This window comes from Oncorhynchus mykiss, chromosome 24 (assembly GCF_057628025.1).
Source record: "Oncorhynchus mykiss isolate SJ-2025 chromosome 24, ASM5762802v1, whole genome shotgun sequence".
In the NCBI taxonomy this organism is placed as follows: Eukaryota; Metazoa; Chordata; class Actinopteri; order Salmoniformes; family Salmonidae; genus Oncorhynchus; species Oncorhynchus mykiss.
The window spans coordinates 12685585-12708406 of NC_143045.1; the positions used below are offsets into that span (position 1 = coordinate 12685585).

At 40.8% G+C, this 22822-nt stretch overlaps 1 protein-coding gene and 1 long non-coding RNA gene across 5 annotated transcripts in view; both read left to right on the forward strand.

Annotated features, from left to right (window-relative positions):
- LOC118944024 (alpha-2-macroglobulin) overlaps nucleotides 1-13760 on the forward strand; it is a 39596-nt gene extending 25836 nt beyond the window's left edge. For all 4 annotated transcript variants that reach the window (XM_036961399.2, XM_036961401.2, XM_036961403.2 and 1 more), the window contains exons 19-35: nucleotides 2439-2664; nucleotides 2837-2963; nucleotides 3092-3213; nucleotides 3301-3352; nucleotides 3431-3514; nucleotides 3653-3829; nucleotides 4750-4825; nucleotides 5043-5199; nucleotides 5358-5432; nucleotides 5571-5733; nucleotides 7788-7978; nucleotides 8254-8469; nucleotides 8659-8783; nucleotides 10054-10144; nucleotides 10286-10354; nucleotides 13226-13331; nucleotides 13434-13760. In XM_036961399.2, coding sequence (XP_036817294.1) covers nucleotides 2439-2664; nucleotides 2837-2963; nucleotides 3092-3213; nucleotides 3301-3352; nucleotides 3431-3514; nucleotides 3653-3829; nucleotides 4750-4825; nucleotides 5043-5199; nucleotides 5358-5432; nucleotides 5571-5733; nucleotides 7788-7978; nucleotides 8254-8469; nucleotides 8659-8783; nucleotides 10054-10144; nucleotides 10286-10354; nucleotides 13226-13331; nucleotides 13434-13474 — 2098 coding nt within the window. In that variant the 3' untranslated portion in view covers nucleotides 13475-13760. The remainder of the gene's footprint in view (nucleotides 1-2438; nucleotides 2665-2836; nucleotides 2964-3091; nucleotides 3214-3300; nucleotides 3353-3430; nucleotides 3515-3652; nucleotides 3830-4749; nucleotides 4826-5042; nucleotides 5200-5357; nucleotides 5433-5570; nucleotides 5734-7787; nucleotides 7979-8253; nucleotides 8470-8658; nucleotides 8784-10053; nucleotides 10145-10285; nucleotides 10355-13225; nucleotides 13332-13433) is intronic.
- A 1913-nt stretch (nucleotides 13761-15673) lies between these two features.
- LOC118944025 (uncharacterized) lies at nucleotides 15674-21053 on the forward strand. Its single transcript, XR_005039332.2, has 4 exons — nucleotides 15674-17283; nucleotides 17456-17582; nucleotides 17711-17822; nucleotides 17977-21053. It is a non-coding gene; the product is annotated as an uncharacterized LOC118944025 (long non-coding RNA).
- The last annotated feature ends 1769 nt before the right edge of the window (nucleotides 21054-22822 follow it).

The following is a 22822-nucleotide window of genomic DNA, read 5'->3' on the forward strand; positions in this document are numbered from 1 at the left end:
AGTAGGTTGAAGTGTTTTGTCAAAGAATATAGGCAACTTATATAATTTTTAAAAATGACGTTGCGTGTTGGAAGAGAGCTTTTTTCCTGAACCAGACAGGCTATACAAATGGATATTTTGGGCATACATGGACGGATTTAATCGGGAAAAAGACCCAATTGTGATGTTTATGGAACATATAGGAGTGCCAACAAAGAATATCATCAAAGGTAATGAATGTGTTATATTTTATTTCTGCGTTTTGTGTAGCGTCGGCTACGCTAATTATTTTATTTACGTCCCCTTCAGGTATATTGGGGTGTTGCATGCTATCAGATAATAGCTTCTCATGCTTTCGCCGAAAAGCATTTTAAAAATCTGACTTGTTGGCTAGATTCACAACGAGTGTAGCTTTAATTCAATACCCTGCATGTGTGTTTTAATGAACGTTTGAGTTTTAACGAGTACATTTAGCATTTAGCGTAGCGCATTTGCATTTCCAGGTGCCTAGTTGAGACGTCTGCGTCTCAAGTAGGATCAACAGGCTAGCTAACCAACAACTGTAACGATGCATTTGAGATACAACAAGTTCTCATTGTACAAATGTATTTACGTTTTCAATAAACATTTGGAGGCAAAATATAGTTTACTTGTTGTCAACAATCTAAGCCAACACCGTCTGCTTTGCCCCATAGTTGCGTACGTGTCGGTTTTGTTGCAAAACAACCAACCCGCCTATATCAAAACATACATTAGTGGTCCAGATTAGGAACCTGTACCTCATTAAACTGCAGTACAGAGTAGGGGTGCGTGGTGTAAATTTATACATGTTTTACATTCAACATCACTCCGTAAAGGGAAATCTAGTATTCTTTCTACCAAAGATATCTTCATATATTTCAGGATGTTGTGTATCCCTGGAAATAATCAGAATTAATGTAAACATTAGAGTATTGAAAGCAAAGCTTGTCCCCCAAAAAATGTTCTCTTGGCACAATTTACCCCACAGTACAGGGTAAGTAAGCTGCCTACACATTTCTGTACTGAACAAAATATTACCACTACCTTTTTAAAACCATAGCTAGGTTTCCCTCCGATTGGGGACAGATTTCCATGCAAATATTTAAAAAACTCTGCATAAAAACAACATGCATATTTGCCCACCAGAGATGTTTCCATCAAATGTACTATATGATGAGATTATTATGGACATTATTTTTATTTGTCAAATGACGGCCAAGCATCGATCATCATGTCACCAGAATAAAACCCTCAATATTTATTGTAAAAGAGCATCAACCTCATCACCATTTTATGAAGTTCTTCATAATTTATTTCATCTGTAGCCTAATACTTTCCCTAGTCGTAGTGGGAGGACCGCATGATTCCAAGTTTTACTTAGATATGATGGTTATTATATCAATATTTGTGCATAAAAGCGTTTCTACCGCCATTTCTCGCATAATTTGTTTTACTGACACAAAAAGGTCCCACCTTGTCTAGCATATTTATTGGGGTCAACAATTGAACATTTTTACAGACAAATGATCTGTTTCCATCAGGCCATACATTTTTTTATCCGACGTACTTTATGCGCGCAAGACTGTTGGATGGTAACTTGGTTCATATCTCTCTATTTCCGAAACACAATTCAACACAAACACAACAGCTTTGTCTTTTAAGTGTTTTAAGCATTTTTTAACACAAGTATAAAACCTAACAAACGCTTTGTACTTTAAAAAAAAGAACACTTTTAACACAGGCCAGGCCTGTTACGTCATATCCCAGCGATAACCTCTTGCATTAAGGGTTGGGCGGATTACTTGAAAAATGTAGTCCGTTACAGTACTTGAAAAATAAATTCATCAGCAATGTAATCGATTACTCAAAATGAGTAACGTAATCCGATTGCCTTTTAATTACTTTTGGATTACTTTCACTCCTAACACCAGATATTTTAAAACGTTTAAAAACATTAATCTAATACAGCATTATTTTATTTATTAATGTGAGTATTTCCAAATTGGGAACTAGTGTGCTATCTATTCGATGTAGCTTGTAGAGACCCCAAATTATGTATAGAACAATCTTAATTATCTGCTTTAGATACAAGGATCATGAAACCTATAACACAATAAATTAATATCTGTTTTTTGGACATAAGTTGCTTGCCACTTTTTCCATGTGGTTTCTTCCTTTACAGACTCCATCAAATGATTACTTCTTACTAAATATTTGGTCAAATTATACATTTTGTGTATGGGTTCCTAGAAACAAGTGTGCCTCAATTTACCCATTTGGCTAAATGTTTCTATTTTCACTTAGTGGCTTTCTGTTTGACCTTTGACTTCTTTATTACAGGGAATCTGGAACACTAGACATTCCCCTTACAGTCCCAGACACCATCACCACCTGGGAGACAGAGGCATTCTGTTTGAACTCTGACCTCTGTATTACAGGGAGTCTGGATCAGCAGACGTGCCCCTTACAGTCCCAGACACCATCACCACCTGGGAGACAGAGGCATTCTGCCTGGCCCCTGGCGGCTTCGGTCTGGCTCCTCCTGTGGAGATCACTGTCTTCCAGCCTTTCTTCCTAGAGCTCACCCTGCCCTACTCCATCATCCGTGGAGAGCATTTTGAGCTGAAGGCCACTGTGTTCAACTACCTGTCCAAATGCATCATGGTACGGCACTGCATCATGATCATTTCTTGAGTTGTTTCATGAGTTTCTCAAGTTGTATAAAATGTTGTGTTTTGTTGCAGTTTGCCTAGTCAGTGTTTATTTATTTTTTATTACACCCAGTGTATCAGTCTTGGGTTTTCCATGTTGTCTTACAAGTGTTCCTCTTGGGCAGGTTTCTGTGACTCCGGCTCCTTCCTTAGACTACACTCTCACACCCCTGAATGATGTCCAGTATTCATCATGCTTGTGTGCCAATGGACGAAAGACCTTCAGTTGGACAATGGCACCCTCTGTCCTGGGTAAGTCACCAGTCTCCATTCAACTGTTCAAACAGCTGAATGGATGTTAATCTGAGTTGTGTACTCTCAGTCACCGTATTGGATGTTGTGTAACCTGTGTTGTGCTCTGTTTGTCAATGTGTGTGTAGGGGATTTGAATGTGTCCATTAGTGCAGAGGCTGTCCAGTCCCACACTGCATGTGACAATGAGATTGTGAACGTACCAGAGAGAGGACGTATCGACACAGTTACAAAGAGCCTGCTAGTGAAGGTATGTAGTCTACTGCTGTTATGGAACTTACTGATGTACAGATACCATCTAGTGCCTTTGACTGAAAACAATCTCCTCTCCTCTCAGGCAGAGGGAACAGAGAAGACCGACACCTACAACTGGTTGCTGTGTCCAACTGGTCAGTAATGCATGAATGTTGAATGTTCACTTTGATTGAACTGATCATCTCCATTCATCTTATCATCTGTGTCCACAGGAGAAACTCTGACAGAGGAGGTGGAACTGCAACTCCCCAAGAATGTGGTAGATGGGTCTGATCGAATTTCTCTCTCAGTCCTGGGTAATATACCATTGTATCATTTAGAGGTGTAGTGAGTTTTTTGAGGCGTAGTGGTGGGAAAAACAACCCTTCTCCAGCGAATAATGCTGCTGTTTGCTAAAGAGGTCAGTCTTACAGAAGTCCCATGTTTCTCTGTAGGGGACATCCTGGGTCGGGCCCTCAAGAACCTGGATGGACTGCTGCAGATGCCGTATGGGTGTGGAGAGCAGAATATGGCCCTCCTCGCCCCCAATATCTACATACTCGAGTACCTGAGGAACACAGAGCAGCTCACTCCAGCAATTCGAGACAAGGCTAACAAGTTCCTCACTAGTGGTAAGAGTCCCTCAACATATAGATCGTATTGATTAGACACCAAACGGAAGAAAACTGACTGAAACAGGGCTGGATTTGTCCAATCAGAAGCTTTTTTTTTTTTTTAATTGAATAACATTTTTTTACGTTTCACCACAGTGTGCCCTAATGACTGTGACCCTGCTATCATGTAAATTATAGAGCTCCAGCAGAGATGACATCACAGTGTCTTATCGACAGTGCATCACTGACCCAGCACATGTAGGGACTTCGGGATGTTTTCCCACTGAAATAATTTGATCAGAGAATATTGAGGATGCATCCCAAATGGCACACCCAGGGTTGGGGAGTAACTGATTACATCTATAATCTGTTCCTTGTAATCTGATGACCAAAAAAAACAGTCACTGTAATCAGCTACCAGCTAAAATATTGTAATCAAATTACAGATACTTTTCAAAATCTAGATTATTGCCAATTTAAATTCAGAAAGAATGTTTGCTGAAAAACACATTGACACCTTCCTGTTTCCTCAATGACATTCAATTGAGCATTGAAAAGGCTGTTTAAGTTTGAGTTTGTTCCACCTGAGCATGTCTGACCACAAGTCACCAAATGTGTTTGATGGATACTTTATCTTCTATGCTTCTTAAGGGGAAAGTCATCCAAAAGTAACAAAGTAATTAGATTACGTTACTGAGTTTGGGTAATCCACAATTTACGTTACTGATGACAATTATGGACAGGTAACTAGTAACTGTAACGGATTACCTTTTAGAAAGTAATCTACCCTACCCTGTCTATTCCCTACATAGTGCACAGATTTATCCTGGCCAAAGTAGTGTACTATACAGGGAATAGGGTGCCATTTGGGGCAGACACTCAGTGACTATAAAAAACATTTGGTCACTTTATTGTTCACTCTAAAAACACACCGACAGGTTACCAAAGGCAGCTGAACTACAAGCATTTTGATGGTGCATACAGCACATTTGGACAAGGCTCGGGGAATACTTGGTGAGTATAGTGTTTTTCAACTACTGGTAAACACATTATAACTGTTTGTTTCAATTAAGTATTGACCAATCAAATGGCATTGTCTCTGACAGACCATGGATGTGACATCAGTTCAAATAAGCTGTCATTGCATGTAATGTCAAGCTCTAAGTCATGTTATTGACAACCTTATGTGGGTATTATGACGGGACATTCAAATCAAGTTCTCTTTCCTCAGGCTGACTGCTTTTGTCTTGAGATCCTTTGGCAAAGCACAGTCTTTCATTTATATTGACCCGGCGCAAATGAAAGAGCCCACGAGTTGGTTGGAAAGTCAGCAAGGCAAACATGGGTGTTTTGTCAGATTGGGGAAACTCTTTAATAACAGAATGAAGGTACTTATTGATATCAAATGTATAATGATAATAAACTGAAGGAAGATGGAAGAAGATGTAGTTGTGTGTCTCATCAGACCAGCCATGAAGTTGTGAATGATGCTTTCAACAGAATTGTAGTTTAATACACATTGTAGTATTTTGACATTGTTTTATAGGGTGGGGTGACTGATGAAGTCACACTGACGGCCTACATCACTGCTTCAATGCTGGAGCTCAACATGTCAGTGTCGGTAAGTAGCATCTCCACAAAATATTTTTTATCTGGAAATAGCCAAAGAAATAAGCATAAGAATAGGTGTTACCGTTAGCAGATCTGAGACCAGGCTAACATGTCTCTTAATGTGCTGCTCTGTTATTTTGTGCTCCAGGATCCTGTTTTGTACGGCAGTTTGTCTTGCCTGAAGAACTCCACCAGTGATTTGTCCAACACCTACACTACTGCTCTGCTGGCCTACACCTTTACCCTGGCAGGGGACATGGAGACCCGGGCCCAGCTTCTGCAGCACCTGGACACGGTCGCAATACGAGAGAGTGAGACATATCCTTTTTTTTGGGGGGGTAGATCAGCTTACAGATAGATTGTAGCTTCCATCAATGTAATTGTCTGCATTATTTCCAATCCCCTATATATTGTTTTGTAAATATATAAAGTACCAGTCAAAAGTTTGGACACACCTACTCATTCAAGGGGTTTTCTTTTTTTTGTTGTTATTTTCTACATTGTACAATAATAGTGAAGACGTCTTCAAAGCTGAGGAGTTCACTTCTAGTGGATCGTGTTGATACTAAGTAGAATGTAGAATAATAGTGAAGACATCAAAACTATGAAATAACACGTATGGAATCATGTAGTAACCAAAAAAGTGTTAAACAAATCTAAATATATTTTATATTTGAGATTCTTCAAAGTAGCCACCCTTTGCCTTCATGACAGCTTTGCACACTTGGCATTCTCTCAACCAGCTTCATGAGGTAATCACCTGGAATGCATTTCAATTAACAGGTGTGCCTTGTTAAAAAGTACATTTGTGGAATTTCTTTCCTTAATGTGTAGTTTTTTTAATCAATTAGTATATTTGAGTTTAACCACAGTATTTGTTGTATTATATGTTCTGTCTATTCTGGTGGTTTAAACTGAAATTGCAAACAACTTTCTATGGCTTGTGATATTGTGATATTTTGGAGATTTATTTCATTTTCAAATAACCGAAAGTGAGAGGTTGTAATCTGAATAAAGGGAATAGGCCATTATTGAACATGGGGTGAGACATCCTTACTAATCTGATAGAGAACCAGTTCGGAACAAAGTATAACTTTTGTATGACTGACTTTTACTGAGGATTGGCTTCCGTCTGGCCACTCTACCATAAAAGCCTGATTGGTGGAGTGCTGCAGAGATGGTTGTCTTTCAGAGTGACCATCGGTTTCTTGGTCACCTCCCTGACCAAGGCCCTCAGTTTGGCCGGGCAGCCAGCTCTAGGAAGGGTCTTGGTGGTTCCAAGCTTCTTCCATTTAAGAATGATGGAGGCCACTGTGTTCTTGGGGACCTTCAATGCTGCAGACATTTTTTTGGCACCCTTCCCCAGATCGGTGCCTCAACACAATCACGTCTTGGAGCTCTACAGACAATTCCTTCGACATCATGGCTTGGTTTTTGCTCTGACATGCACTGTCAACTTCGGGAACCTATTATAGACAAGTGTGTGTGCCTTTCCAAATCATGTCCAATCAATTGAATTTACCACTGGTGGAATACAATCAAGTTGTAGAAACATCTCAAGGACGGTCAATGGAAACAGAATGCATCTGAGCTCAATTTCGAGTCTCATAGAAAAGGGTCTGAATACATACATAAGGTATTTCTGTTTATTTTTAATAGATTTGCAAAAATGTCTAAACCTGTTTTCGCTTTGTCATTATGGGGTATTTTGTGTAGATTGCTGTAATGTAACAAAATTTGGAAAAGGTCAAGGGGTCTGAATACTTTCCGAAGCCAAAGTCTGGCTTGCCATTTCAAATAATATTGAATTTATTTTGCTAATAATTTTAAAGACAGGTCACTAGGTATAGGCAAGACCATAAGCAAATAGGTTAACTGGGATAATCAGGGTTATTTTTCCACAAATAGACAGGTATTTTCCTTTCCATGGTAGCAAGATCTTATCTATTTTTGCAAACTTTCTATAAACATTTATTTGAGTGAGAATTTCTTTCTTTCTGGATATGTATACCGAGTATATGTTTTTTAGTGGTTACTGGAGGTTGATCTGAAGAATGAGTTCCACATCATCGTCAGACCATTTTATTGGTAAACTACCCAGTAATGTAAAAGTTGTATTTTTTTAGGGATGAAATATGTAATATAGTTCACATAATTTGGTTGTAATCCAGAGAGGTTTGTGCTGTCTTGCCTTGATTGATATTACCTGGGCAATGGAGTAATCACAAAAGTGCAAACCATCCGCAAATCTGGCACATTAGTCTCAATTAAATTAGTATTTCAAAGAACTCAGGTGTCTGTCATATTATGTATAATGATGAATAAGCTAGGCTCTGTCTCTCTCTGTGTGTTCCTCATCCCTCAGGGGGTCTCCTGCACTGGACTCAGACCTCCTCAGAGACCTCAGCCTCCCTGGCAGTGGAGATCAGCTCCTACGTTCTGCTGGCTTCCCTCAGTGCCTCCCCTCTGTCTACCACTGACCTGGGCTATGCCTCCCACATCGTCAGGTGGCTGGTGAGGCAGCAGAACGCCTACGGAGGCTTCTCTTCCACACAGGTATACTTCCAAAACACATTTGGTCCGAAATGGCACCCTGTGCTGTGCACTAGTAATGAGGCATTATTACCTTGATTTCACCACAGGCATGTTATGTGCTTCTTGTCATGTCAAGCCAGGTGAAACTAACTTCCGCTGAAATGGAGGCAATAAATGATAATGAATGGATATGAGAAATAGCCACTCTTGAACTGAACTAATGTTTAAATGAACCTTTCTGTAAAATGGGATAGCTCCATTCATTTTGAACACATTTGTCTGTTGTTTGTGTTTAGGACACAGTGGTGGCCCTCCAGGCCCTGGCTCTCTACTCCACCAGGGTGTTCAGTAGAGAGGGCACCAGCACAGTGACAGTACAGTCTCCCAGTGGGGGACAGCACCTCTTCAATGTGAACCAAAACAACAAGCTTCTCTACCAGGAGAGTGCGCTGCAGGACACAGAAGGGAAGTACACGGTGGAAGTGAAGGGCAGTGCTTGTGCCTCAGTGCAGGTCAGTGAAGACACTCCTCCCAATCCTATTTGGCAAGATCTGATTTATATATTACTGTGAAGTCCAAACATTTAAGAAGCTTTGTCTGGCTTGATATCTAATTTATGAAAAGTTTAAAAAAATCAAGCTTGTAAAATGTATATTTTTAGACAACCTTGTTCCCCTGACCACTTCTTCCCTCTTTCCCAGGTGGCGCTCCACTACAACATCCCTACTCCTACTGACAGCACAACGCTCAGCATCCAGGTGAAGACAGAGGTGGACTGCAACAGCAACTCTTTGAGACCCAGAGTCACGCTGAACCTCGAGTCTCAGTAAGTAAGAATGAATGAAACATTTGCGTTTACTGAAGCTTTATTTCAAGCAGGTCATTGATGACACTCCAAAGTGTTATTATAGAGCATGTCTAAAAATGTTTTTGACCCAATTCTATTGGTGTTTTTATACCTACAGTGCCCTTCGTAATTATTGCGACTAAGAAACATGTTTTTCTTGTTTTGGCTCTATAATCCAAAAGTGTGGATTTGAAGTCAGGATATTTACAGGTTAAGTCAGGGTATTTACAGCACTTTTTGTACATAGTCCACCTATTTTAGGACACCAAAAGTATTGGGACAAATTCACTTATGTGTATTAAAGTAGTAAAAAATGAAGTACTTGGTCACATATTCACTCTACAAATTCGTTGGATGCATTTTCTGTTGGTTTCAGATTATTTTGTGCCCAATAGAAATGAATGGTAAATAATGTATTGTCATTTTGGAGTCACTTTTATTGGAAATAAGAATAGAACATGTTTCTAAAAACGTGCATATTAATGTGGATGCTACCATGATTACAGATAATCCTGAATGAATTGTGAATGATGATGAGTGAGACCGTTACAGACGCACAAATATCATACCCCCAAGACATGCTAACCTCTCACCATTACAATAACAGAAGAAAAAATGGGGGGGGGGGGGGGGGGGGGTGATATTTTAGCATCTGTAACTTTTGTGTCTGTAATATAGATGTGTTTAGAAAAATATTATATTCTTATTTGTAATTAAAGTTACTCTAAAATGACACAATACATTTCTATTGGGCACAAAATAATATGGAACACAACCAAAACAAACAGCAAATGAATCCAACACATTTGTTGTGACAAGGTTGATGTAGTCATTATATGCTCTGAATATGGGACCAAATACTTAACTTTATACTACTTTAATACACATATGTACATTTATCCTAATAGCCTACATTTGGTCCCCTAAAATGGGGGAACTATGTAGAAAAAATGCTGTAATTTCCAAACGGTTCACCCGGTATGGATGCAAATACACTGAAATTAAAGATGACAGTCTGCACTTTAACCTCATAGTCATTGTTTGTTAAAAAAATGCTTCACTGTCCCAATAATTAGAGGGCACTATATGTATAGGTTATTTAATTTCTAGTTTGTACCTAACAGTAAGAAAACATATCAGGAAACCTGGTATTTTTATTGGTAAAATAATCAAAGTATCCATTCATTTGATTTTTACAAGCACTTGTCAAAATCAAACTTTGATCTCAGGGGCCTCTTTTCTTTCACAGATATTCTGGAAAGGAGCTGACCACCAATATGATTATTGTGGATTTGAAAATGCTGTCTGGATTTGCTCCAGACCCAGACTCTTTGGCGAGGGTAAGTTTTTTTTTGTCATAACATACTTTTATGGTGTTACCTGTGGCCTTTTTCCATGTATTGTAGCTCTTGCCTCTTTCACATGAAAATGAACTTTGTTGTCAATGCAAGATGAATAACATGTATGGCATGTCTTCACAGCTGAGGAGGTCATTTCAAGTGGATCGTGTTGATACTGAAGATGACCATGTGTTAATGTACTTGACAGAGGTGAGACCAAAACCAAAATATCCATTCTATCTACTTTGTACAACTCTTAGGGCAACATATGTCCATTGTTGTTGTCAAATTTGGTCAAGATCAGTAAATTTGGTTGTGAATTTTCTTTCACTTTGGAAATGTGATTGTTTTCAATTAAAATGGTCAATAAAATAATTGCTTCTTAGAAAATAGCAGATTCTCAAGCAAGAAAATACAGAGCAAGAAAGAGGTTAAACCTGCACAAAAAGTTTAATGTATTCGTTTTTGTTTTAGTGTATGTGTTCTCTCTCTCTTGGAAAATTTGGCAAGGATAGGAAAAAATCTAATATAAGGCAGCAAAATGTGCAAGGAGTGTGTAGACTTTCACTAGTGACTGTATATATATTTTGATGTACTTGTGGTGACATACAGTGCATTTGGAAAGTATTGACTTTTTCCACAGTTTATTACAGCCTTTTTTTCCTACCCTATAATGACAAAGAGAAAACAAGTTTTTAGAAAATGTTGCTAATTTATTAAAAACTTAAATACCTTATTAACATAAGTATTCAGACCCTTTGCTCTGAGACTCAAAATTGGAGCTCAGGTGCATCCTGTTTCTATTGATTATCCTTGAGATGTTTCTACAACTTGATTGGAGTCCACTTGTGGTAAATTCAATTGATTGGACATGATTTGGAAAGGCACACACTTGTCTATAGTAGGTTCCGCAGTTGACAGTGCATGTCAGAGCAAAAACCAAGCCATGAGGTCGAAGGAATTGTCCATAGAGCTCCGAGACAGGATTGTGTTGACGCACCGATCTGGGGAAGGGTACCAAAAAATGTCTGCAGCATTGAAGGTCCCCAAGACCACAGTGACCTCTTAATTGGCCACCTGGCCAAACTGAGCAATCGGGGGAGTAGGGCCTTGGTCAGGGGGGTGACCAAAAATCTGATGGTGACTCTGAAAGAACGCCAGAGTTCCTCTGTGGAGATGGGAGAACCTTCTAGAAGGACAACCATCTGTGCAGCACTCCACCAATCAGGCTTTTATGGTAGTAGCCAGACAGAAGCCACTCCTCAGTAAAAGGCACATTTCAGCCCTCTTGGAGTTTGCCAAAAGGCACCTAAAGACTCTCAGACCATGAGAAACAAGATTCTTTGGTCTGATGAAACCAAGATTGAACTGTTTGGCTAAGACTAAGAAGTCACTACAAAGTGATAATTATAACAATTGAAATGCTAATCCTTTGCACATGAATGCTCACTCATTCGGGAACAATTGCAATCAATATATATATTTACGCTACGTGTGTCGTCTTGATCGCTGGTGAAAAGTTAATTTCTTTTGTAGAATTGTCCATCTCTCTCCCTCTCTCTCTTGTTTGTGGTTAGAGGGTATTGTTCAGAGTGACATTTGTTATAGAATGGATGTTTCGGCGGTTGTCGTTCTTCACGTTCAATGATACCGAATTCCTACCTGCAGACTAGTAATTCAAATCAAAGACTTGTTCTTATTCTGTCGGTATCGATAGTCTAAGAGTTTAACCACGTGGTATGGTTAAAAGATTCAGCAATGGTCTACAACCTTTGTCCTCCTAATGGAGAAAAACATGGTCTGCAACCTTTAGCCATCTCGTAATTGAGGTAAGGTCGGTCTGCTGATCGAAAACCCGAGTGGGGTTTTTATTGGGAATGGCAGAAAAGGCTGTCCCAGGATGTCTGACCCTAACTGGGCTCAGGGGCGGTCCTCTGATTTAGTTCAAATCAAAAGGGAATTGTATTTTTCTTCATTTAAACAGTCCAAAATCATACAACACAATTATACAAACAGTATCATACTCACTCATTCATCTTATACAACAATTAGATGTAAACCTCATATCTGAGGCTATTATATAAACAGCGTTATGGTAATGTGGCCACACCGTCTCCCATGAGCTTTCCCAAGTTGTGACAAACGGACCAGTTCGTAGCTGGATTCTTCACCGATCTTTTATACTTTCTCCAGAACATGACATTTGTTCGTACCTCAAGTTCTGTGAGGTGGAAGGATTTCCTTTGTCCTCTATGAACGTTTACTCTCTCTCGACTATGTGTCCATGTGGAGATCCTCTCAGGAATTTACAACCTCTGACCACAGCAGCCTAGTTGAAGGAGGCAGGGAGAGGGGGATGGGGTTGCTATACCCAAAGAGGCCAACGTCATGACAAGTGGCTTTGGGACAAGTCTCTGAATGTCCTTGAGTTGCCCAGCCAGAGCCCGGACTTGAAGCCAATCAAACATATCTGGAGAGACTTGGTAATAGCTGTGCAGCCACACTCTCCATCCAACCTGACATAGCTTGAGAGGATCTGCAGAAAGGAACGGGAGAAACTCCCCAAATACAGGTGCGCCAAGCTTGTAGCGCCATACCCAAGAAGACTCAAGGCAGTAGTTGCTGTCAAAGGTGCTTCAACAAGTAAAGGGTCTGAATACACTTACACATTTATTCACATTAGTGTTTTCCCTGCCAAGATGTTTCCTTTCGTTTTAAGTTTGTTTCTTAAATCCTTTGTTGTTGTAATGAATTCTTTACAGCCACTTTCATCATATTTTACATAACTTGCTCTTGAAACCTACTCCTGCATTCATCCCAGTTATCAGCAACAGAGCAATTACAACTACAATAATACTGTCAATTAAAAAGTATATAACATAAACATGCAGTTGACATGGAGGCTATAGTGTAATGGAATGTTTTGCCATATGTGGTAGGTTTTGTGGGTAATACTATTAACACGCTGGGTGTCAAGTAGAGTGTTACTGAAACAGAAACTTCTGCTCAGAGCATTTCAATAATTGTGACCCAATATGTTTTTTTCGTGTTTAAAAAATAAATAATTTAATCTCTCGACAGTTACCATCACTATTGCCTTTGAAACACACCCTGGACATCATACGGGAGCTCCCAGTACAAAATCTAAAGCCAGCGGTGGTCAAGATCTACGACTACTACCAGCCGAGTAAGTTTAAATCTAACCTTCCCCAATATGTATTTTTCCCTCTCATTTTTAGTAACATTTAGTTCATTTACAGAGACTTACCTGTCTTATGGTTTTATTCAGGTGACCAGGCAGAGACAGAATATGTCTTCCCCTGCAAGTAGAGGTTACAAACTGGTGTCCTATTTGAAATCTAGAATTATTGGTGATGTTGAATTAGTCATTTTATTTAGCTGGCCTGACCCTTATACTATATGTAATATTCCTTTATTAATTGACCTAAATGCTGGCTATTGTTGTTAGAGAATTCTTTACATTCATTGTATATGCCGCTTTGAAGATGTAAGAAGAAAATGACATTAACAGAGGTCACACATGCAACCCTTGAGGCATCTTTCAAGCTCTAAAGTAAAGGATGTAAAATTACTGGAATTAAAGTTTTTAATGAAATCCCTATTCTTGAGCATTTTTTCCAGATCGTTTTGCGTGTAGGTTTTGATGTCACACTATGGCAAGAAATTAGTTCCAAGGTGTAGGCTCAGGAGACAAGGGGAATATTGAAAGGCTTTATGTAAGACAGTGAGTCTCTTCCTAGGCAATTAGTACCTGTGGGTGTACCTGTCCTATCCAACCATATCAAAGAGTGTTTTTGTTAAATTCCAGAGAGCTGCAATATGCTGTTCATCGTTGTTGCCAACTATACAAAGTTATTTAAATGTTTTTTCTCAATTTTGCTTAACTTTTGGTTCTCATATTTTTTCTTCCTCCATCTGTAATCATTGTGGACCCCCTGTAGTTCTCATCTTTTTTCTTCCTCCATCTGTTATCATCATGGACCCCCTGTAGTTCTCATCTTTTTTCTTCCTCCATCTGTAATCATCATGGACCCCCTGTAGTTCTCATCTTTTTTCTTCCTCCATCTGTTATCATCATGGACCCCTGTAGTTCTCTTTTATTTCTCATCAGGGAATGGGATCCAGGAAATCCACTCACTTTTAATTCCATCAACAAATGGCTTTCAAGGGGATGTGTCCTGTCCCGATCATACCCATAATGAGTTATGGCCAGTGGGGGGGGGGGGGGGGCTGTTTTGCATGTTATTTTTTTTCATACGTGTCACACCAGTTTGCAAACAATTTAAAAAATATATATATCATTGAGTTCATAAAGCCGCTTACAGGAAGCTTCCAAATGCAGGTGTTTCAGCCTTGCTCAGTGCTTTCTGTGGTGGTTGGGCAGGCCTGCAGAAAATAGTAGCATTGCACCGTGATTGGCTCAGTGTTCAGTCACTCATGGGGACACTACGTCACCCGCCTTTAAGGGTAGACATCAGGAATGTGAGCCCTTTGGGACCTGCCATAGACTTAGATTAGAAATGCCCTTCCAAGAAGGCTCAAGGTCATTGCACACAGATAAAATTACCTCAAATCATGTTATATCTACAGTTGCTTTGATTGGACTGATCATCATCAACGTCTTACTTTCAAAATCTTAGCTAGCAGTCATCATCATAAATCAAGTAAAAAATCTACTGGCAAATCCTTTCTAATCCTTGTCATATGAAGATAAATAATAAATAGAAATGATAGATAAAACATATCGGTGGTCATCAGCCATTGGACATAAACATTACACAAGTTGAGCTGTTTGGAAAGAATTGGTGACCGTGGCTAACCTTGGAAGTTGGGAATAAACGCCTCTCAGACTGAGAAAATATGTTTTGAACGGTCATCCAACTCGGAATTGTAAATCTTTCTCTTTCTTTGAAGACAACATTTGCCAACAAAGGACCGCCACGCACAACAGGGTGAGTCCCAAAATGTCTTATATGCTGCTGCATAAATGATGTAATATTCCAGGGAGATATGTATACTGTAATGCCTCACCCTAATAATTTGGTCTATTTTCACCACTTAATTTCGCCTAACATTACTGTTCTGACTCGGTGGTGCTGCACATATAACCTGTTTTTCAGAAATGTCATCATCTAATATTGTAAGAGGTTTCATTGCTTATATGCTTATTTATCCTATGGTTCTGACTTCGAGTACAGGGAAAATACTGTAAGAGCAGCCCATGTTCTGCATTCTGTCACTGTACAAAAGTGCTGAACACATAGTTATACTGACTGCGTCTGTCGTCTCTCACTCATTAATGTCTTAATCGAAATAATGGAATGCCTCATCAGCTCATCATTCCCTTATGCCATAGTTTGTACATTTCAATTGTCAGTAAAAAACACATTTGTTTAAGCAAGTCAACCATATCAGCTGTGTTTTTAAAAAGGCAGTAAACGAGGCTGAATTGATTGTTTTGCTGCCAGACAAGGCTCCGCTGATGTAGCGGTGTTAAGGATTCAGCCAGGTGTAGCGGTGGTAAGGATTCAGCCAGGTGTAGCGGTGGTAAGGATTCAGCCAGGTGTAGCGGTGGTAAGGATTCAGCCAGGTGTAGCGGTGGTAAGGATTCAGCCAGGTGTAGCGGTGGTAAGGATTCAGCCAGGTGTAGCGGTGGTAAGGATTCAGCCAGGTGTAGCGGTGGTAAGGATTCAGCCAGGTGCAGCGGTGGTAAGGATTCAGCCAGGTGTAGCGGTGGTAAGGACTCACTCCATTGTGCTGGAAAGAAAGCTCTGCTGTTTGGACAGCTTTATGTAGGCCCTAACAGTTTGTAGGCACCGCTTGTCACTGTTATAGTGCAATTAATGTGTTATTTAGTGTAGTGTCTTTGGTGGCAATTGTTTTTGTTTGCCCCACCAAGATTTACATGCTAAAATCACCACTGGTCCTGGCTATAATCTCCATTATGAATATCTCCTAATAATTTATTGAGCTAAGGTAGATGTAGTCAAACACAAATCCATTTAGAGAAAGAGTAACAGAACCATCAAGATAACACAAACAGATACACCGACAAGACAGATACTATAGAGCCCTGTCGTTGACGACACATACAAAAAACATGAAAACATTCATAATGAGATGATGAACAGATGAGTATACTGTGAAAAATAATCCTCATGACCTAACAATGAGAAAGAAAATACATACGTATTGCATTGCTGAAGCTAGAACCAAGTGAACATCGAAGACAGCCCTGAAATACAGTCAACAGTGACAACGGTAAGATAAGACATTTCCCTCTTGAAATATTGCATGGAAATAAACCTGTAAACCTATATTGCCTTGCATTATGCCTAGGATGCTCAACTTACCACATGGCGATCGACTCAACTTAACCCAAGACATATTTTGACTATATTAGCCCACACAGCCACAATGATGCACTTTCATGCTAGGTTTAGGACATCAAATTGAAGTTTATAGAGATCCCAACTGATGTATAGAACAATATTGCAATTATCTACTTTGGTTTAGATCCGAACATAGTGAAACCGCTAACACAATGAATTTGACCTGGTGAAAATCAGTTTTTTGGAACCAACTTTTTCCATGTGGTTTCTTCCTTCAGACTCCATGAAATGATGTCCTCTTCCTAAAGATTTGGTCAAATTATTCATTTTGTGTATGGTTTCCTAGAAACAAGGGAGGCTCAATTTACTCCTTTGGCTCAACTTGGCCCACTTTTCCCTCGGCCAGATTTCTCTTAGGAAAGAGGTCCTCAATGGGGCAAGCTTAAATACATTTTAAAAATCTAAAGAAACATTGTTCAAAGAATTTGTAAGTCATACTCCATTGTTCTCTATGGGACACTTAGTGGCTTTCTGTTTGAACTCTGACCTCTGCATTACAGGGAGTCCGGATCAGCAGATGTGCCCCTTAAGGTTCCAGACACCATCACCTCCTGGGAGTCAGAGGCATTCTGCCTGGCCCCTGGTGGTTTCGGTCTGGCTGCTCCGGTAAAATTTACAGTTTTACAGCAATTCTTCCCGGAACTCCCCTTGCCTTACGCCATCATCCGTGGAGAGCATTTTGAGCTGAAGGCCACTGTGTTCAACTACCTGTCCAAGTGCATCATGGTACGGCACCGCATCATGATTGTTTCTTGAGTTGTTTCATGAGTTTCTCGAGTTGTATAAAATGTTGTGTTTTGTTGCAGTTTGCCTAGTCAGTGTTTATTTATTTTTTATTACACCCAGTGTATCAGTCTTGGGTTTTCCATGTTGTCTTACAAGTGTTCCTCTTGGGCAGGTTTCTGTGACTGCGGCTCCTTCCTTAGACTACACTCTCACACCCCTGAATGATGTCCAGTATTCATCATGCTTGTGTGCCAATGGACGAAAGACCTTCAGTTGGACAATGGCACCCTCAGTGCTGGGTAAGTCACCAGTCTCCATTCAACTGTTCAAACAGCAGAATGGATGTCAATCTGAGTTGTGTACTCTCAGTCAGCGTATTGGATGTTGTGTAACCTGTGCTGCACTCGGTCTGTCAATGTGTGTGTAGGGGATTTTAACATCCAGAGCCTGTCCAGTCCCACGCTGTGTGTGACAATGAGATTGTGAAAGTAAAGGAGAGAGGACACATCTACAAAGTCACACAGAGCCTGCTGGTGAAGGTATGTAGCCTATTGTTGTGGTGGAACTTAGTTTTAGGTTGTACATATACCATTTTGTGTAACTGCCTCTGACTGAAAAGTATCTCCCTTTCTATTCATCTCCTCCAATTATCTACATTCTCTCCTCTCTCTGTGCTCTATCACTGTCTCTCAGGCGGAGGGAACAGAGAAGACCGACACCTACAACTGGTTGCTGTGTAATGCATGAATGTTGAATGTTCACTTTTATTGAACTGATCATCTCCATTCATCTTATCATCTGTGTCCACTGGAGAAACTCTGACAGAAGAGGTGGAACTGCAACTCGCCAAGAATGTGGTGGATGGATCTGATCGAATTTCTCTCTCAGTCCTGGGTAAAATAAACATAGTGAGTTTAGAGAGATAGTGAGTTTAGAGAGGCGTAGTGGTGAGATAAGCCATGAGGTCAAAGGAATTGTACGTTCAGCTCCGAGACAGGATTGTGTCGAGGCAAAGATCTGGGGAAGGGTAACAAAAAATGTCTGCATTATTGAAAGTCCCCATCATTCTTAATACATGGAAGAAGTTTAGAACCACCAAGACTCTTCCTAGAGCTGGCTGCCCGGCCAAACTGAGCAATTGGGGTAGAAGGGCTTTGGTCAGGGAGGTGACCAAGAACCCGATGGTCACTCTGACAGAGCTCCGGAGTTTGTCTGTGGAGATGGGAGATACCTTCCAGAAGGACAACCATCTCTGCAGCACTCCTTGGCCTGAATGCCAAGCGTCACGTCTGGAGGAAACATGGCACCATCCTTACGTTGAAGCATGGTGGTGGCAGCATCATACTGTGGGGAAGTTTTTCAGCGGCAGGGACAGGGAGCCTAGTCAGGATTGAGGGAAAGATGAATGGAGAGAGATCCTTGAAGAAAAACTGCTCCAGTGCGCTCAGACCTCCGACTAGGGGGAAGGTTCACCTTCCAACAGGACAATGACCCTAAGCACACAGCCAAGACAACGCAGGAGTGGCTTCGGGACAAGTCTCTGAGTCTCCTTCCAACCTGGCAGAGCTTGAGGGGATCTGCAGAGGAGAATGGGAGAAACTCACCAAATACAGGTGTGCCAAGCTTGTAGCAATATAACCAAGAAGATTTGAGGTTGTAATCACTGCCAAAGGTGCTTCAACAAAGTTCTGAGTAAAGGATCTGAATACTTATGTTAATGTTTTTCATTTTAAAAACATTTGCAAAAAAATTCTAAAAACCTGTTATTGCTTTGTTATTATAGGCCATTCTGTGTCGATTGATGATGGGGAAAAAAAAACATTTAATACATTTGAGAATAAGGCTATAACGTAACAAAATGACAAATGTCAAGGGGTCTGAATACTTTTCAAATGCACTGTATACTCAGGAATGAAAGTAGATTAAATTTCTTCCCATTACGGGACCTCCTATGTACGCACGTGCTTATGGGCCTAATCAAGTATCGTGTCTTTACTATCATTTAATTGAAGTTTTATATTTATCAAAGATTCTCTGTAATTAGTATTACGCGATCAACTTATTAATCATGTAACTGTAATTTACTAGGAAGTCGGGGCACCAAGGAAAAATATTCAGATTACAAAGTTATCATTTCCTAAAATAACTTTTCAGATATTTTATCTGATCAATTAGTCTTCGAATTAATAAATTATTTACTTTACCTCACGTTAGTCTCATTCCAAACGTCGTAAATGGTTGGTTATCTGCACGAGCCCAGCCTTCACTATGAGTCATCCATACATCAATTGTCTTAGTTAAATTATTTATTTATTACTAAGTAATTCACAGAAATGCATAAACAAACAGTAAATATGGTTACAAGAAATGATAGGAGAATGTTAGACAAAAGGGGAAGTGGGGGTTGACTAAGAAGTCACTACAGAGTGATAATTATAACAATTGAAATGCTAATCCTTTGCACATGAACGCTCTCTTATTCGGGAACAATTGCAATCAATACATATTTACGCTACGTGTGTCGTCTTGATCGCTGGTGAAAAGTTCATTTCTTTTGTAGAATTGTCCATCTCTCTCCCCCTCTCTCTCGTTTGTGGTTAGAGGGTGTTGTTCAGAGTGACATTCGTTATAGAATAGATGTTTTGGCGGTTGTCGTTCTTCACGTTCAATGATACCGAATTCCTAGCTGCAGACTAGTAATTAATATCAAAGACTTGTTCTTATTCTGTCGGTATTGATAGTCTAAGAGTTTAACCACGTGGTATGGTTAAAAGATTCAGCAATGGTCTACAACCTTTGCCCTCTCCTAATGGAGAAAAACATGGTCTGGTTGATAATTTCTCAAAGTTGTGTTTTATTCGGAATTGCAGACAGGGCTGACCCAGGATGCTAGACCCTAACTGGGCTCAGGGGCGGTCCTCTGATTTAGTTCAAATCAAAAGGGAATTGTATTTTCCTTCATTAAACAGTCCAAAATCATATTACACAATTTTACAAACAGTATCATACTCACTCATTCATCTTATACAACAATTAGATGTAAACCTCATATCTGAGGCTATTAGCGTTACGGTAATGTGGCCACACCGTCTCCCATGAGCTTCCCCAAGTTGTAACAAACGGACCAGTTCGTAGCTGGATTCTTCACCGATCTTTTATACTTTCTCCAGAACATGACATTTGTTCGTACCTCAAGTTCTGTGAGGTGGAAGAAATTCCTTTGTTCTCTATGAAAATTTGCTCTCTCTGTACTGTGTGGCCATGAGGAGATCCTCAGGAATTTACGACGTCTCTCTGACCACAGCGGTCTGGAGGAGAGGTGCTGGGTACCGGTGGGGGACTTTCTGGACCCTTCACTCCTGAGAGACTTCCACCGCCTCCACCCGGATCACCCGGCGCCTCGCCCTCCGGGTCGCCCTCGAGGCCGGTGTTGGCGCGCTGCGGGAGCCGGGGGGGGGGGTTCTGTCACGACTCCCGAAGTTGGCTCCCCTGCCTGTTCGGGCGGTGCTCGGCGGTCGTCGTCACCGGCCTACTAGCCGCCACCGATCCCTTTTCCTGTTTGTTTTGTCTTATTACTTGCACCTGTGTCTAATTGTGTTTTCCTGATGTGCTTCCTTAATTTAAGCCTAGTAAACCCACCCTTGTTTTGTGCGGGATTAATTCTGTGTTACGTGTTGTGTCGTTGGGTGTGTTAGTGCTCCGGACCGTGTACCCTGTGTTTTGGGCGTTGTATTTTGGTGCCAGATTAAAGTGCACTTCTCCCTTTGGAACTCTCTGTGCCTGATTCTTACCTCACACACCCAGTCCCTCGTGACACCTAGAATATGTGGACAACTACAAATACCTAGGTGTCTGGTTAGACTGTAAACTCTCCTTCCAGACTCACATCTCCAATCCAAAATTAAATCTAGAATCGGCTTCCTATTTCACAACAAAGCCTCCTTCACTCATGCCACCAAACATACCCTCGTAAAACTGACTATCCTAACGATCCCTGACCTCGGCGATGTCATTTACAAAATAGCCCCCAACACTCTACTCAGGAAACTGGATGTAGTCTATCACAGTGCCATCCATTTCATCACCAAAGCCCCATATACTACCCACCATTGCGACCTGTATCCTCTCGTTGGCTGGCCCTCACTACATATTTGTTGCCAAACCCACTGGCTCCAGGTCATTGAAAAGTCTTTGCTAGGTAAAGCCCCGCCTTACCTCAGCTCACTGGTCACCATAGCAACACCCTAGCACATGCTCCAGCAGGTAAATTTCACTGGTCATTGTTACGTTCCCCAGTTTATGTGTTGTAGTTTGTTTGTGCATGTGTTTATTTCAGGAAATGGCTTCCTGAAATCCTCAAGCAGCTGATTGGTCGACTCCAGGGCTAATTGGAGAGCTGACCCCGCCCCCTCGTCAAGACACAGCTGTCTCCAGTTACACATTCCTTCTAAAGCTATATAAAAGCCAGTGTTCTGTTCAGGAGAGAGAGATTTTGGAGGTTGGGATTGCTGAGGGAGATTTTGCTAGAGAGATTTTGGAGGTAGGGATTGCTGAGAGAGATTTTGCTAGAGAGATTTGCTGCAGTTTTGCTGGGAGGTCATTGCAGAGCGATTGATTGTGATAGAGATTTTTGCTGGAGGTTGATTTGCTGGGAGTTCATTGCTGGGAAGTTGGTATGTTTTGTGAGTTTGTTGCTCAGATAGAGCTTATTTGATGTCCTTTGTTAGTTTGAAATTGTTTAATATCCTGTTTCATTTGTTCCCAGGGGGGAAGGGGAAGGCACCTTGGGAGTGCTTAAGCAAGAGGCCCGTGGGCATACATATACCTGTAGTATATTCATTGTCTAGGTACACTAGGTAAGACCTGGGCGGACCACCCCCTGTATTTTGGTTAGGGCACCAGGTGGTGCTAAATTAGGTAAGTGGTGGGTAGGCAGGTAAGATAGAGATTTGAGATTTACTTTCTTTGCTTTGGTTCCGTCCAGCCCCTTTTCCCCATATTACCGTGTACAGGAATAAAGTCCTTGTAAAACGGTACCACATTCTGTCTTATCATTCTTACTCGCACCTACAGTCCATACCTTTTTCGCTTCACGGAGAGTTTAGTTGTAGCATGGTGTTGCGTTCCCTCTTCATAGAGGCGTGCGTAACATAATGGGGGCTCATCCGGGATATTTCCATTAAACCCACCGGACCCTGCTGCTCTGAGCTCTCTGTGGTTAGTGATTGAGGTGTGATGGTAGGTTGTGAGTTTGGATGACTTGTTTTAGTTAGTGTGTTCAGTAGACTGCATTGTATAAGATGGCTGCCTCATCTCCAAGTTTTTTGAAGCGCCCTCTATTGATTGTTTGGGTATGTTTTGTAAAGTAGACCTTATAGCTATAGCTGACCATTATGGATTTGTTGTCCCTGAGAAAGCCCTAAAGGCTGAGCTTTTGTTGCTAGTCAGGGAGGGTTTAGTGAGAGAACGGATTCTTTCATTGCAAGGAGAGGAGACGGGTAGACCTTCTGATGCCAAGTCGGAGGACAAGGCGGAGGAA